Below are 14,718 nucleotides of genomic sequence, written 5' to 3' on the forward strand. Positions count from 1 at the left end.
CTTTACCACTGAGCCACCAGGGAAGCCCCACAGTTAACAACACATGCGCCCCCAGTGGCTCAGTCATATATATAGTAAAAGAAGGACTGATCCTTCCATCATTAGAAGGTCTGATGCTGAAGCTGAAGATCCAGTACTCTGGCTACCTGATGCAAAGAGCTGACTTATTGGAAAACACTTTGATGCTGGGAGAGATTGAGGGCAAGAGAAGAAAGGGGAGACAGAGGATGAGATGGTTGGATGGCATCACTGACTCAGCGGACTTGAATTTGAGCTAACTCAAGGAGAGTGAAGGACAGGGGAGCCTGGCATGCTGCAGTCCCTGGGGTTGCAAAGAGTTGGACATGACTTAGCAACTGAACAACAACAACAAATACAAACACACACACACACACACAAGTCAAATCATCACAATGAGTACCTTAAACTCACACAATATATCTCAACAAAGCCAGGAAAAAAATAAACCCGATTACCTCTCCCACAAAATTTTTTTCAAAAAGTTGAATAAAATATAAAGTCTATTTTAATAGGGACTTCCCTGGTGGTCCAGTGGTTAAGAATCTGCCTTCCAATGCAGGGGATACAGGCTCGATCCCTGGTCAGGGAGCCAAGATCCCACATGCTGCAGGGCAACTAAGCTTGTGCCTACGCTCTGCAACAAAGAGCCCAAACAATGCAATTAAGACCTGAGGCAGCCTAGTAAATAAATAAATAATTTTTAAAAAATTTATTTATAAATATTTTTTAAAATACATATTTTTTAAAAAGTCTATTGGCAAAAGAGGGAAAAAAGTATTTCTTTGGGTACATGAAAGGACAAAAGGAAAACTGTTTTAAGTGGAGGGAACTTGCTTGTTCAGAAGAGAAACCAAAGAAGCAGCATTAAAGATCCTGAAGAAACAGAGGATGGGGGTGGCTCAAGGTTCCAGGAAATGGGAGGGACGCAGATCAGGTGGAGGTGTTGGCCTTGAAGAAGAAGGGCCAAGAGGCAAAGAGGTGGATCTTCACAGAGAGGTAATAAGAGGGAGGCAAGGTGTGGTTCCTCTCTGGGGGCCTTGCTGTCCATGGGATTCTCCAGGCAAGAATACTGGAGTAGGAGGCCATGCCCTTTTCCAGGGGATCTTCCCAACCCAGGTCTCCAGCACTGTGGGCAGATACTTTATTGTCTGAGCCACCAGGGAAGCCCAAGAATACTGCAGTGGGTAGCCTATCCCTTCTCCAGGGGAACTTCAGACCAAGAAATCAAACCGGGGTCTCCTGCATTGCAGGCGGATTCTTTACCAGCTGAGCTGCTCAGGAAGCCCCCGAGAAGACCAGGTTAAGGTCATCTGCTGACAGGCAGCATGGGTCTTGGAAGACTGACATAAGTTTCTGAAGATTTTGGAGGGAATGCAGGAGGAGCCACAGGAGTCAAGTTTCCAGACCTTTCTAGAGAAGCCCCACCACAAGAATTCCTGCCTTCTGAGCCTCAGGCTGTCCACGCCAGCTTCTCTCCTCTACCCTGCCCCCAGCCCTGCTCCATCCCCTGAGTCAGTCTCTGGCCTAGATGGCCCCCTGGAAGATTGCTCCTTCATTCTCAAGTATTTGCTGACCATCCACACCATCAGCCCTGCCTCTCTGGGCAACACTCTCTCTCTCTTCCCACAAGATATCCAAACGTTCCCCCTACTTTTCAGATACCTCACACCTCTTTCCTTTCACACCCAGCAGAGGACCCCGCTACCCACTCACAGAGGGCACAGACACCGTCAGACTCATCAAACATGCAAGTTTACCAACAGCTGCACCCTCTCCCGCTGACACATCAACTTAAAACTGCTGTTTGATTAGGAGGTCTTGGCCAACATTTTAAAATACAATAAAAAGAATAGAAAATAGCATCTACTATATATCCCAAGAGTATTTGCTGTTTCTGAAAGCTTGCGTTTCAATTATGATGCATCTGTTACTTTGAGTTTAGAGCAAATGGTTTGCGTATGTTTGAAAACTTTCACAATGAAAAGTTAATACAATAGCGCTGCCATAGAGAAAGCTGTCCTTCCCTTTATCCATGGCTAATCCTCACACCTGTATTTTGTGTCCCATCTCCTCCAGTCATTTCAGGGCCCTTAGGTTATGTCTTTTTTTTTTTTTCTGTAAAAACCAGAAATACCTCATTGGCCTCCCTGCACCGCCTGTTTATTCCCTCCTCCCTCCTCACAGATTCCTCCAAAGAGTTACAGGGATTCAGAATCTGCTCCCGCCCCTCCCTCTCACCTATCCCCTGCGGCCTCCTGCTCCCAGCACTCCTGGATACAGCTCTCCACAAAGTGACCAGTGACCCCTGAGCCGACATACCTAGAGGACACCTTCCAGGGTTCACTGACTCCATGTTCATTCCTGTTCCTCCTTCCAGCCAGAGCTCAACCCTGCCTGCTCCGGAAGACTTCACTGACCTCCCAACAAGGTCAAACCTCCCATGAGGGGCACCCACTGTTCCTCTGTCCTTCCTAACAGCTGTCAATTGTCACTGTTACAATTTCACATTTGTGTAATTATCTGCCCCAGATTAGGCCTCCTCAAGGAGGAAAGGGACTCTGCCTATCTTGACGCACTTGGGAGCCGGAGAACCTCCCAGGCTCAGCGCTGGGCATGGATCCATAAGCAGCAGCGGCCCCTGTGCTAGGTCTTAGCGGTACAATGAGGAAGGGACATCCCAGAAAGTGACGGGACCTGAGGAGGTGAAGAAAGCCAGGGGCAGAGGAGGAAGGCAGAAGCTGCTCCCATTCTGCTTCCCAGACCAAGGTAGAGCCTTTTCCAGAACAGCACGTGCCTGCACGGCTGACACCCCTCACTGGCTTTGTGTCAGAAAAGTCAGCCACCCAGACTGGAAAATTGGCTATGTATTTCATACCTGACACGCACAACTTGTAGTGAATCCTTTTAACCCACTACACATTCAATATTTGCTGAAAGATGAATAGGTGACACCTACTTCTGGAATCCGGCTACTAGAAAACAGAGGCTGGATTTGTTTATTTGCCCAGGAATGGCCTGCACAGGGTTCCTGATAAACACCAAAGAACACAAAAGGCCTCATTCTTTGCTATCTGACCACACCCAAAGATGGTTTTATTGTGTCACCTGCTTTCATTCCTTAGTTACTGATTTTCTGTGGCATATCACTACACAAATATTCTCTTAAGGATGTTAAAAGATCAAATAAATACAACAAGTATTTAAAATTACAAACATAGTATGGAGATGCAACCAGAAAGTTCAAATTGTGGGAAGCTCTATTAAACAAATGATCATTTTTCTCAACAAAACACTTGAGAGAGGGGGGGGGAGGATTTAAAAGTGATTAAAGACACATATTAACTAGGCACACTGTATAGAAGTTTGGATCCTTATTCAAATAAAGTAATTTTTAAAAGGAAATTATAATCTGAGAAATGTGAATATTGGTTTGGATCAGTGGTTCCCCTAACAGCCTGAAACTCAGATAATAATGGAGAAACAGTCGCCACTTTTTTGGACTGTGGCTCAGCAGTAAAAGAATCTGCCTGCAATGCAGGAGACTTGCAGGAGATGCAAGTTCGAGCCCTGGGTTGGGAAGATCCCCTGGAGGAAGAAATGGCAACCCACTCCAGTATTCTTGTCTGGAAAATCCAAAGGACAGAGGAGCCTGGTGGGCTACAGTCCATAAGGTTGGAAAGAGTTGAACACGACTGACTAAACAACAACAACTAATAGTATTGTGGTTGTGTTTTTAAAAAGACAGCCTTAATCTTTTGGAGATACATATTGAAATATTCGTGGATTGTAAAATATTAAATAATATAAAGTTTGGGATTCATTTTAAAATAAGCAAGTTACAACCAGAAATGGAACAACTGATTGGTTTAAAATTGGGAAGAGTATGACAAGGCTGTATATTGTCACCCTGCTTATTTAATTTATATGCACAGTACATCATAAGAAATGCTTGGCTGGATGAATCACAAGCTGTAATCAAGACTGCCAGGAGAAATATCAACAACCTTAGATATGCAGATGATGCCACTCTAATGGCAGAAAGTGAAGAGGAACTAGAAAGCCTCTTGATGAAGGTGAAAGAGGAAAGTGAAAATGCTGGCTTGAAACTCAACATTAAAAAACTAAGATCATGGCATCCAGTCCCATCACTTCATGGCAAATAGAAAGGGAAAAAGTGGAAGCAGTGACAGATTTTATTTTCTTGGGCTGCAAAATCACTGCAAATGGTGACTGCAGCCACAAAACTAAAAGATGCTTGCTCCTTGGAAGGAGAGGTATGACAAACCTAGGCAGCATATTAAAAAGCAGAGACATCACTTTACTGACAAAGGTCCATATAGTCAAAGCTGTAGTTTTTCCAGTGGTTATGTACAGATGTGGAGTTGGATCATAAAGAAGGTATAGAGCCAAAGAATTGATGCTTTTGAACTGAGGTGCTGGAGAAGACTCTTGAGAGTCCCTTGGACAGAAAGGAGATCAATCCTGAATGTTGATCTTAAAGGAAAATCAACCCTGAATATTCATTGGAAGACTACTGCTAAAGCTGAAGCTCTAATACTTTTTGCACCTGATGTGAAGAGCTGACTCACTGGAAAAGATCCTGATGCTGGAAAAGACTGAAGGCAAAAGGACAAAGAGATGACAGAGGATGAAGTGATTACATAGCATCACTATCTCAATAGACATGGATCAGAGCAAACCCCGGGAAATATCGGAGGACAGAGGAGCGTGGCATGCTGCAGTCCATGAGGCCACAGAGAATCAGACACGACTTAGTAACTGAACAACAACAAGAAAAAATCAGAGTGAGGTGCAGTGGGAAAGTGGCTAGGGTTTTAGAAGAAACAAGACTGCCAGTTGTGAATTACTGAAGTTGGGTGATAGGTACATGTAAACACTCTCCTCTCTCTACTTTTTAAATTTTCAAAAAGTTAACAAATGTATCTAACAAATAGAACCATTAAAGCATCTAAATTTTTGTTAAATAATTTTTAAAGTCTGGAACACATTACAATTCTTTCACTTTCCAAGATGTCTAATGGACAGCAGTTCTTCGATTCACAAGCTTTGTAAAGCATCCTTGAAAGCGGGATCCAGAACTCATGGGCAGCTTGCCTTCTGCCACATTTCCACTGTAAAGCATTACCCTTCCATCAGAACAGGCATGTCCTTCTGAGGAGCTGGGGCCCTTTCAAGGATGCACACTGAATCAACCGCCCTCAAGTGTCATAAAGAAGACGCACACACAGCCTGGCAACGCCTTCCTACTGCTCTCGAAATGTAGCTTTAAACCTGTCTTGACCACCTACCCTGGCTTGCCGCTGTGCTGGGGTCTGTCAAGAACTGTCAAGCCCGACCGCCTTCATGATACAGTGGTTGAGAATCACCTGGGACACAGGTTCATTCCCTGGTCTGGGAAGATACCACATACCATAGAGCACTAAGCCTGTGTGCCACCACTACTGAGCCTGTGCTTCAGAGCCTGAGAGCTGCAACTACTGCAGCCTGGGCACACCTGCAGTCCATGCTCCACAACAGAAGCCACCAGAAGCCCACACACTGCCACGAAGAGGAGCTCCCACTCACGACAACTAGAGAAAGCCTGAGTGCAGCAGTGGAGACCCAGCACAATAAAAAATAAATGATAAATACATTGTAGATTATAAAAATGATATATTATAATAAATGATAAATACATTATATATTATAAAAAAGAACATTCAAGCCAGTGCTTCACAATGACCAGACTTCTGACCCCTGTCCATTCCCACTGGAGCCTCACATTAGTCTTTGAAGGCACCTCCTACACACTGATGGCATCCCACTCCAGTACTCTTGCTGGAAAATCCCATGGATGGAGGAGCCTGGTAGGCTACAGTCCATGGGGTCGCAAAGAGTAGGACAAAACTAAGCGACTTCACTTTCTTTCTTTCTTTCCCACACCCTGGGTCTGCAGGGTGACCCATTCATTCTTGCCCTTTACTGCCCCTTTTTCATTAAAGTCTGAACTAACCAACTTAAAATACTTGGAAACTTCCAAAATCTACTGGACCCTATCCCCAAACCACTCACTGGGCATAAGTGAAGTTCTTCAAAGGGTTTAATGGCCTTCCATTCCACTTCAGATACAGACAACACTATCCCCTTCCCCCAGGGTCACTGTAGCTAATTCAAAAACGTTGTCTCACTCCTGTTGCAACACCCAAGCCCAATAAACCTTGTTTGCTACAAACTTCTTAACTGGAGACGGAACAGACTGTACTGCTGAAATACTTCGGTGAGGCAGGTCAGATTTTTCTCCCTAGCAAAATAAACCTCTAAACCTTCCCTAGGGGCTTCCCAGGTGGCTCAGACGGTAAAGCGTCTGCCTGCAGTGAGGGAGACCCGGGTTCGATCCCTGGGTTGGGAAGATCCCCTGGAGAAGGAAACGGCAAGCCACTCCAGTATTCTTGCCTGGAAAATTCTTTGGACTAAGGAGCCTGGTAGGCTGCGGTCCATGTGGTCGCAAAGAGTCGGAAGCGACTGAGCGACTTCACTTCAAACCTTCCCTGGTTAAATCAATTCTTCACAAAATAAATCAGCTATTGCATTCCCCCATATGACCCAAAGACAAGATGACCAGTTATATTTCGTTCACCCGCCTTGGAATCATACTTCACACACACACACACACACACACACACACACACACGTCTCCATCTATCCTGTCCATGAAACAACGCAAATTAAAATCTATCTTACTACAAGCGCAAGCACAAGATGTTTTCAGCGACGTCATTTTCATCAGGTGCATGTCTACAAACACACAATTCCATCCCCGAGTGGAATCTGCCAAACAGTGTGACCTGCGCTGACTTTCAGCGGAGAAACTCGGCAATTTATGTTTGGTTTTCGTTTTAAATGAGAAGGAAAGGAGGAGAGTGGGTATTGAAAAAGTGGGAGAGGAATCTTCATCCTCTCATTTCCTCCCATTTTTTTCTGCATCAAAATGCAGGTATATCAGTACCATTTCAAGTGACAGTTTCTCGGGCAGTTAACTACCCCGACGGAGGTTGGAAACCGGGGGTGGAGATAAAGGTGGAACCGGCGACTGTAAGGACGGGGAGGGTCAGAGGCCCCGGCGCTCAGCCGAGCACTCGAGGTGCCCAGCGCCGGCTGCCGGCCGCGCCCGGGTTCTCGCCCAGCCCGCTGTTCTGGGTTTTGCCAGCGATTGCGCCGTCCAGGCTGCCCACTCACACCTCTGGCTGGTCCCGACTTGAGGGGAGGCTCATTTACTTCCGGTGATAAATCCCTCCCACCACCTCTAAAAATAATGTAACATTTCCCCCATCACTATCCTAACCACCGACGGCCCCACAGACGGCCGCCGAGTCCGGGGCTGGGGTTTCAGTCCCCCGCGCGGCCAGCTGGGCAGGGAGTGACGGCCCAGGGGGGTTAGGGCGTGGGAGGAAGAGGGAGGGGGTGTGGAGTCTCACCCTGCCCCCGCCCCCACCCCCACCCTTTCGACTGCAGCAGTTGGCAAAAAAAGAAATAGTAATCCGTTTTTAGACTCCTCCAGGGCCCCCTGGACCCGGCTGCAGTGAGGACCTCAGTCTCTCCCGTACGTGCCCTTCGCCTTCTCCCGCCCGGGTAACTGCCTTCGGGAATCCAGGAGCCCCAGGCCACGCGGAACTGCAGCGGCGCGGGGGTGGGTAGGAGGGTTTAGGGGCGGCAAGAATGGGTTGGGGGAAGGGGTGGTGGAAGGAAAAAGAAAGAAAAAAACCAAGAGACATGCAAGCGGCTCCCTAGCCAGCTGTTCCAGCTGCCGCTTCCACCCGCGCCGGCCGGGCGGTGTAATATTCTCCCCCCCCTCCATCTTTCTCACCACTACCTGTCCCCCCCACCCACCCACCACACGCACACATTCCCCCCACCAGTTGCGGATCTCCGGCCTGTTAGGGGGTAGTAGGGAGGAGCTGGGGGGGAGGGGGAGTCCTGCGAGTTTCTAACCTTGTTCTTATAAACAAACCCACATGTGCAGCTGCCGCTGCTGCAACTCACCCCACAATCCCGGATATAAGTCCTGCCCCTTTAAGAAGAAAAAAAGCTTCCCCCGCCTGCCTCCCACCCCACCCATCCACCAGGACCTTTGTCTCCCCACCCCCTCTGTCAGTCTGCCCCGCCCCACATCCCCGCCCCCTCCAGTGCAGAGGAACCAATGGGCGAAGAAAATAAGGCCCGGGTGTGACGTCAGCATGCCCGGCCAATCACAGGGCGCGTTGGTGGGAGGCCTTGCGAAGGGCGCGCCCGGAGGAAGAAAGGCAGGAGAAAGGAAGCTTGAAGTCAAGATGGAGACTGGTGGTTTGTCCGCAGCTGCCCTAGCGAACGGGGACTTGGGATCCCAGCGAGAGAGGACCCTGGTGCCCGAGCGGCTTCAGAAGCGAGAACATGAGCGGCAACTGGAGGTAGAAAGGCGGAAGCAAAAGCGGCAGGACCAGGAGGTGGAAGGGGAGAAGAGCGACTTTTTCGCCGCTGCCTTCGCTCGGGAGCGATCGGCCGTGGAAGAGCTTCTGGAAAGCGGGGACTCCGTCGAGCGGCTGGAGGAGGCGGCCGCTCGGTTGCAGGGGCTTCAGAAACTTATAAACGACTCGGTTTTGTTCCTGGCCGCCTACGATTTGCGGCAAGCGCAAGAGGTGCTGGCGCGGCTGCAGGCGGCCCTGGCCAAGCGGCGCCAGGAGCTTCAGCCTAAGAAGCGTTTCGCTTTCAAGACCCGCAAGAAGGATGCTGCTTCAGCCACGCAAGTAGATTCGGCTCCCGTCGCCCCGGCGGCGGAGGGCATCCTGACCTCCCCGCCGCCCTTGAAGGAGGAGGGAGAGTTCGACTCCAGCTGGATCTGCGGCTTCTCCAATCTGCAGTCCCAAGTTTTGGAGAAGAGAGCTGAGGAGCTGCACCAGCAGGACGTCCTTTTGACCCAGCTGAGAAACTGCACGATCAAACTCTATGGCAATCCCAACACCCTGCGGCTGACCAAGGCCCACGGCTGTACGCTGCTCTGCGGTCCAGTGTCCACCTCCGTGTTCCTGGAGGACTGCAGTGACTGCGTGCTGGCCGTGGCCTGCCAGCAGCTCCGCGTACACACCACAAAAGACACCCGCATCTTCTTGCAGGTGACCAGCCGGGCCATCCTGGAGGACTGTACCGGGATCCAGTTCGCCCCCTACACCTGGAGCTACCCTGGCATCGACAAGGACTTCGAGGGCTCTGGTTTAGACAAGAACAAAAATAACTGGAACGACGTTGACGATTTCAACTGGCTGGCCCGGGATGTGGCCTCTCCGAACTGGAGTGTTCTTCCTGAAGAAGACCGAAGGATCCAGTGGGACTAAGCAGTTGTCACTCTTCGCTTCCACCAAATACTTTTCTGTGGGACTGAGGCCGGCTCTTGGGACCCCAAAGTTTACTGTAGTCATGCTATGTTTTGATTATTTTAAGACTTTGAGGTTGTGAATAGGCTTCTACTTTTGATTTCCATTAAATTTTTGGCAGGTGTAGCACTTTAAAGAATTTTTGTTATTTTGGTACTGCCTAGGACCTGTTGTTAGACGGTGATACTTTGAAGCTGTAAGGGGAAAAAGTGTGGTTGTATGTTGATTTTTAATGATTTGTGGTGTTTAAAACTTATGCTTGATAAAGTAGGCCTTTAATAAATATTTGTTTAATGAACGAATTCAGTAGGGCTCTAATAGGAGCCAGTTAGTCTGTAACTAAGGTATCAGACCTGTTTAAAATGCCATTAACCAAGAGCTTTTTTGACTTGCAGGCTTAACTTCCAGAAGTATTTTTTAGTGGATCGATGGAAGGACTCTTATCTGGTCTTCAGCTACAAGTTGGCTTGGGTTTTTGGCATCCAGCTACTCATTCACTTGGATCCTAAGTTTTGGCAATGGGCTCCAAGAGCCTCATGAGCCTTAACCACCCGTAAAGCCACAGTAGTTCCAGCTGCCAGTTTTTGTGCACTTAGAATGTTATGGACACCATTGTAAGCACCTTACTGGTGTCCTCAGAATCTTATGAGGTAGGTTCTGTTAATGCAGTTTTTCAAGTAAGGAAACAGATAAGTAAGTAACCCAAAGGCCACACAGCTGGAGTGGTGGGCTGGATTTGAAACCAGGTACTCTGACTCCAGAGCCCAGTTTAATCACTACTAGATATTGATAATCGAGTTGGGAAGAAAGCTTCCAAAATTAAGAAGGGCAAATAGCTTTTGGCATAATAGTGCTAAGTATCTATTCTCATATTCTAAAAGAACTGAGGCAAACATATGGCTGAGTCTTAATTTTTTGACTCATTTTGCTATAATTCTCTGCTGTTACAAATTTGGCTTTCTGCTCTGTATACTACAACTCATTATTAAATGGAAAGTTGTATGATTTTCAAAAAGGTTTTTTGGGTCTAGTGGCTTTGTAACTGGGTGTGCTTTTTATTTAATAACTACTACAAGTATTAAGGTGCTTAAATATCTCAAATATTATATGTTCTCTTTTGTTCCAAAAAAGGATTTACAGTGGCTTCTGGGATATGTGAAATATAACAAAATGATAAATGACAAGGAGGAACCAGGGTAGAGTGACAAACTGCATGCAGGCAGGAATGAAGCCAGTAAACAAATGTAGCTGCCAAACTCAGTTCCTTAGCTGGGTGTGAATGCAGATTATTTTTTTCCTCAACCATTAACTGACTTGAAAAGGGATCTAATCAGTTTCACAATTTGCATCATCTACAAACAAGAGGGAAAAATATCATTTAGTTGGGAGAATTAGTTCTGATAATAAAAAGAGACAACATATAATTAAATCCTCAACCATATCTTTACATTAGAAACTTGTATATCCTAAAGCTGTTCCCCTAGAGACTGATAGTTTACACAAGTGCACTTAAGGATAAACCATGCTTAAATAAAAAAGGTTTAAAAAGTGAATAAATAAACCATGCTTTTCTTTTTTGGCCACACAGCCTGGCATTCAGGATCTTAGTTCCGTGACCAGGGGTTGAACCCGGGCCTTGGCTATGAAAGCTTGGAGTCCCAACCACTGGACTGTCAGGGAATTACCCAAGAATAAACCATGCTTGTGACACTAATGGGCTTACAATTCATTTCTGTGGACTGGTCATTTTTATAGGAAAGTTTACTTTGCTAATTAAATCTAAAAAATAAATTACCTTGAATCTTGCAAACCTTATAGCAGTATGAACCATAGTAATGCTTGTTAATCTCAGCGTAGCTTTCTCTGCTGCTCAAAAAGCCTGTCCTGCCTTCCTGAATGATGCCAAGTCTCTCAGACCCTTTCCTACTTTTTTTTTCAGCCATGCCTTCCAGTCTGTTGAGGGGACCTTAGTTCCCGGACCAGGGATTGAACTTGGGCCCCCTGCAGTGGAATCCTAACCACTGGACCACCAGGGAAGTCCCAGCCCCTTCTTAAGTTCACAATGATGTACCTGTCACTCTGCCGACAACCCAACCAGTTATAGGCTATCCAACTAGCTCCCACAATGTCCCTCAGTATTTGAAAACATTTCCATCTTTGCTGATCTTCCTCACTAGAGGCAAGTCTCTTGCCCAGAGCTTCCTCTTCCACTCGTGGAACCAACCTCCTATGGCTCTCACTCCCTTTCCACAGGCCTTTTTCTTTTAAGATATCCCATCCTGAGATCCTCCACCCTACATGTCACTGAATGATGCTCCAGCTCCTTTCTTGTGTGTCTGACATCTTAAAACAGCTGTGTCCACTTTATATCCACGCTCCCTTTCAGTCTTTGTAATTTTAACTCTTCTCTGCTGAAAGTGCGCTTTGATGATCTTTGTTGTTTAGTTGCCCAGTTTTGTGACCTCATGGATTGGGACTTTTCCAGGCAAGAATACTGGAGTGGATATATTAGTGGCTTGATCAAATCTACTGGCTCCTTCCCCTCCCCTCAACTTAGCCTTTTTACTCTGGATACAGTGTACTCTTTGTGTTTGAGGTACAGTTTACACTTATCCTTGAACTTCTCTCCTTGACCATAAGCTTTCTCTAACCTGTTTCCGGTAGGACGGCTTCCCTTCATTGGGATTCTGGTAATTTATAGCCTTTAAATATAAGTGATGCCCAAAGTTTTGAGCATCAAAACTTAGCTTTTTTAAAAAAATATTTACTTATTTGACTGTGTCGGGTCTTAGTTGTAGCACACAGGACTTTCGTTGCTGCATGGGAGATCTTCATTACGGTATGCAGGATCTTTAGTTTCAGCATGCGGGATCTAGTTCCCTGACCAGGGATTGAACCCAGACCCCCACATTGGGAGCACAGAGTCTTAACCACTGGACCACCAGGGCAATCCTCTTTAGCTTCTTTTTGTATTCATTCTCTCAGAGCCTCAGCTCTCAACCTATGTGCACAGTCTTGGGTTTGTGTCTCAAGCCTTGACCCTTATTGGGCTTACCTGACTTTCAGATTCTTATTTTTCTTTTTTTCTGTTGTTTTCCTTTGGCTGTGATCTTAGTTCCCTCGCTAGGGATAGAACCTGGGCCTACAGCAGTGAAAGTGCCACATCCTAACCAATGGACCACCAGGAAATTCCCTCAAATTCCATATATTGTTAAAAATCTCCGTTTTTCACTTTTTCTCACCCAAGTTCCATGTTCAAGGATGTCACTCTTCTCCAGGCACCCAATGCTTACCAGGTCTAGTGACAGACTTTATTTTGGGAGGCTCCAAAATCACTGCAGATGGTGACTGCAGCCATGAAATTAAAAGATGCTTACTCCTTGGAAGAAAAGTTATGACCAACCTAGATAGCATATTAAAAAGCAGGGACATTACTTTGCTACCAAAGGTCCACCTAGTCAAAGCTATGGTTTTTCCAGTAGTCTTGTATGGAGGTGAGAGTTGGACTATAAAGAAAGCTGAGCGCAGAAGAATTGATGCTTTTGAACTGTGGTGTTTGAGAAGACTCTGAAGAGTCCCTTGGACTGCAAGGAGATCCAACTAGTCCATCCTAAAAGAAATCAGTCCTGAATATTCATTGGAAGGACTGATGCTGAAGCTGAAACTCCAATAGTTTAGCCATCTGATGAGAACTGACTCATTGGAAAAGACCCTGATGCTAGGAAAGACTGAAGGCGGGAGAAGGGGACAACAGAGGATGAGAGGGTTGGATCGCATCACTGACTCAATGGACATGAGTTTGAGTAAACTCCAGGAGCTGGTGATGCACAGGGAGGCCTGGTGTGCTGCAGTCCATGGGGTTGCAGAGTCGGATACAACTGAGCCGCTGAACTGAACTGAACTGTACTGAAGCTGGTGAAGTCCACGAGCAAGGCTGCTGCAAGAAAGTCACTAGGGAGTGGGGGACCAGATGACTTGGCAGACAAATTCAGATATTTAAAAAACACTGGACAAGACAAGCACAACGTTTTTTGCAGTCTCCATCTGGCCCCTGAGTTGGCCAGTGATGAGTGATGCCCAAATCATGTCAGTTCCATTCCCAGGTCTCACCTATTCATCCTGTCCTCTCAAGTCTTTCTGCTATTTCAGGAAGATAGACCCTATCTCTTTCCCTTATGCTTAAACTGGGATGGATTTTTTTTTTTACAAAGACAAAAAAAAACCCCCAAATCTATATTAACAAATCATGCTGGTGCTACTGCTGCTGCTAAGTCACTTCAGTCATGTCTGACTCTGTGCAACCCCAGAGACGGCAGTCCACCAGGCTCCTCCGTCCCTGGGATTCTCCAGGCAAGAACACTGGAGTGGGTATATTAAAGTCTACCTCTGAATTAAAATCATTGATTTAAAGTCACTTTAAGTTTTTATTAAACAAATCTAATGACAATCATCACTGCAGTGAGGGCATATTCACCAATTAGTATAATGACCATATATTTTCACTAAGATCAACTCTGGAAAAGCAATAAAATTGCAGAGCAGTCAAGCAATCAGAGCTTATTAAATATCATTTATGATCAGTTATGTTAAATACAATAGTACAGTATTAGATGCTTGTGTGAATGCTCAGTCCCTCAGTTGTGTCTGACTCTTTGCAACCCCACGGACTGTAGCCTGCCAGGCTCCTCTGTCCATGGAATCTTCCAGACAAGAATACTGGAGTGGTTGACAGAAAACAACAAAATTCTGTAAAGCAATTATCCTTCAATAAAAAAATTAATTAATTTTAAAAAGAATACTGGAGTGGATTGCCATTTCCTTCCCCAGGGGATCTTCCCAACCCAGGAATCCAACCTGTGGCTCCTGCATTGACAGGCAGATTCTTTACTACTAAGCCACCTGGGATGCTCCCACGATATTATGTGAGTATTGTATAATTATAAAAGTGTCACTGCAGAGTCTCAATCACAAAAGAAAAGGAGAAAATGGTCAATTTACTTAAAAGTTTTAATACTAAAGTTCTGACTGCCACGCAAGAGTCATTATTTAACAACAACAACAACAAAAAATAGTTGTGCTAATCAGGCAGAAATGAACAAAGACAGTAAGATGTAAAGATTCAACTTCCTATGGCTGATGTTACTTCTTAGTAATACAATGTTTTAGAAACATCATGGAATTACTGTAGCACCACAGAAACTGGACCGCTAAATTACATTTAATTCAAAAGTTTTATTACCCACTCACACTATTTGACTATTTTCTTTGCTTATAGAGTAAGTAAATTGGCCAT

General features: G+C 46.0%; 1 protein-coding gene across 1 annotated transcript; it reads left to right on the top strand.

Moving 5' to 3' along the window:
* Nucleotides 1-8,255: 8,255 nt before the first annotated feature.
* Nucleotides 8,256-11,128, top strand: TBCC (tubulin folding cofactor C). Its single transcript, XM_052648822.1, has one exon. It carries the CDS (start codon nt 8,256-8,258, stop codon nt 9,384-9,386), a length of 1,131 nt encoding a protein of 376 aa, XP_052504782.1. The 3' UTR covers nt 9,387-11,128.
* Nucleotides 11,129-14,718: the final 3,590 nt, after the last annotated feature.

This window comes from Budorcas taxicolor, chromosome 11, assembly GCF_023091745.1.
Source record: "Budorcas taxicolor isolate Tak-1 chromosome 11, Takin1.1, whole genome shotgun sequence".
Lineage (NCBI taxonomy): Eukaryota > Metazoa > Chordata > Mammalia > Artiodactyla > Bovidae > Budorcas > Budorcas taxicolor.

Excerpts from the sequence above, each read along its gene's own strand:
- TBCC (XM_052648822.1), top strand. The coding sequence starts at position 8,256 with ATGCCCGGCCAATCACAGGGCGCGTTGGTGGGAGGCCTTGCGAAGGGC.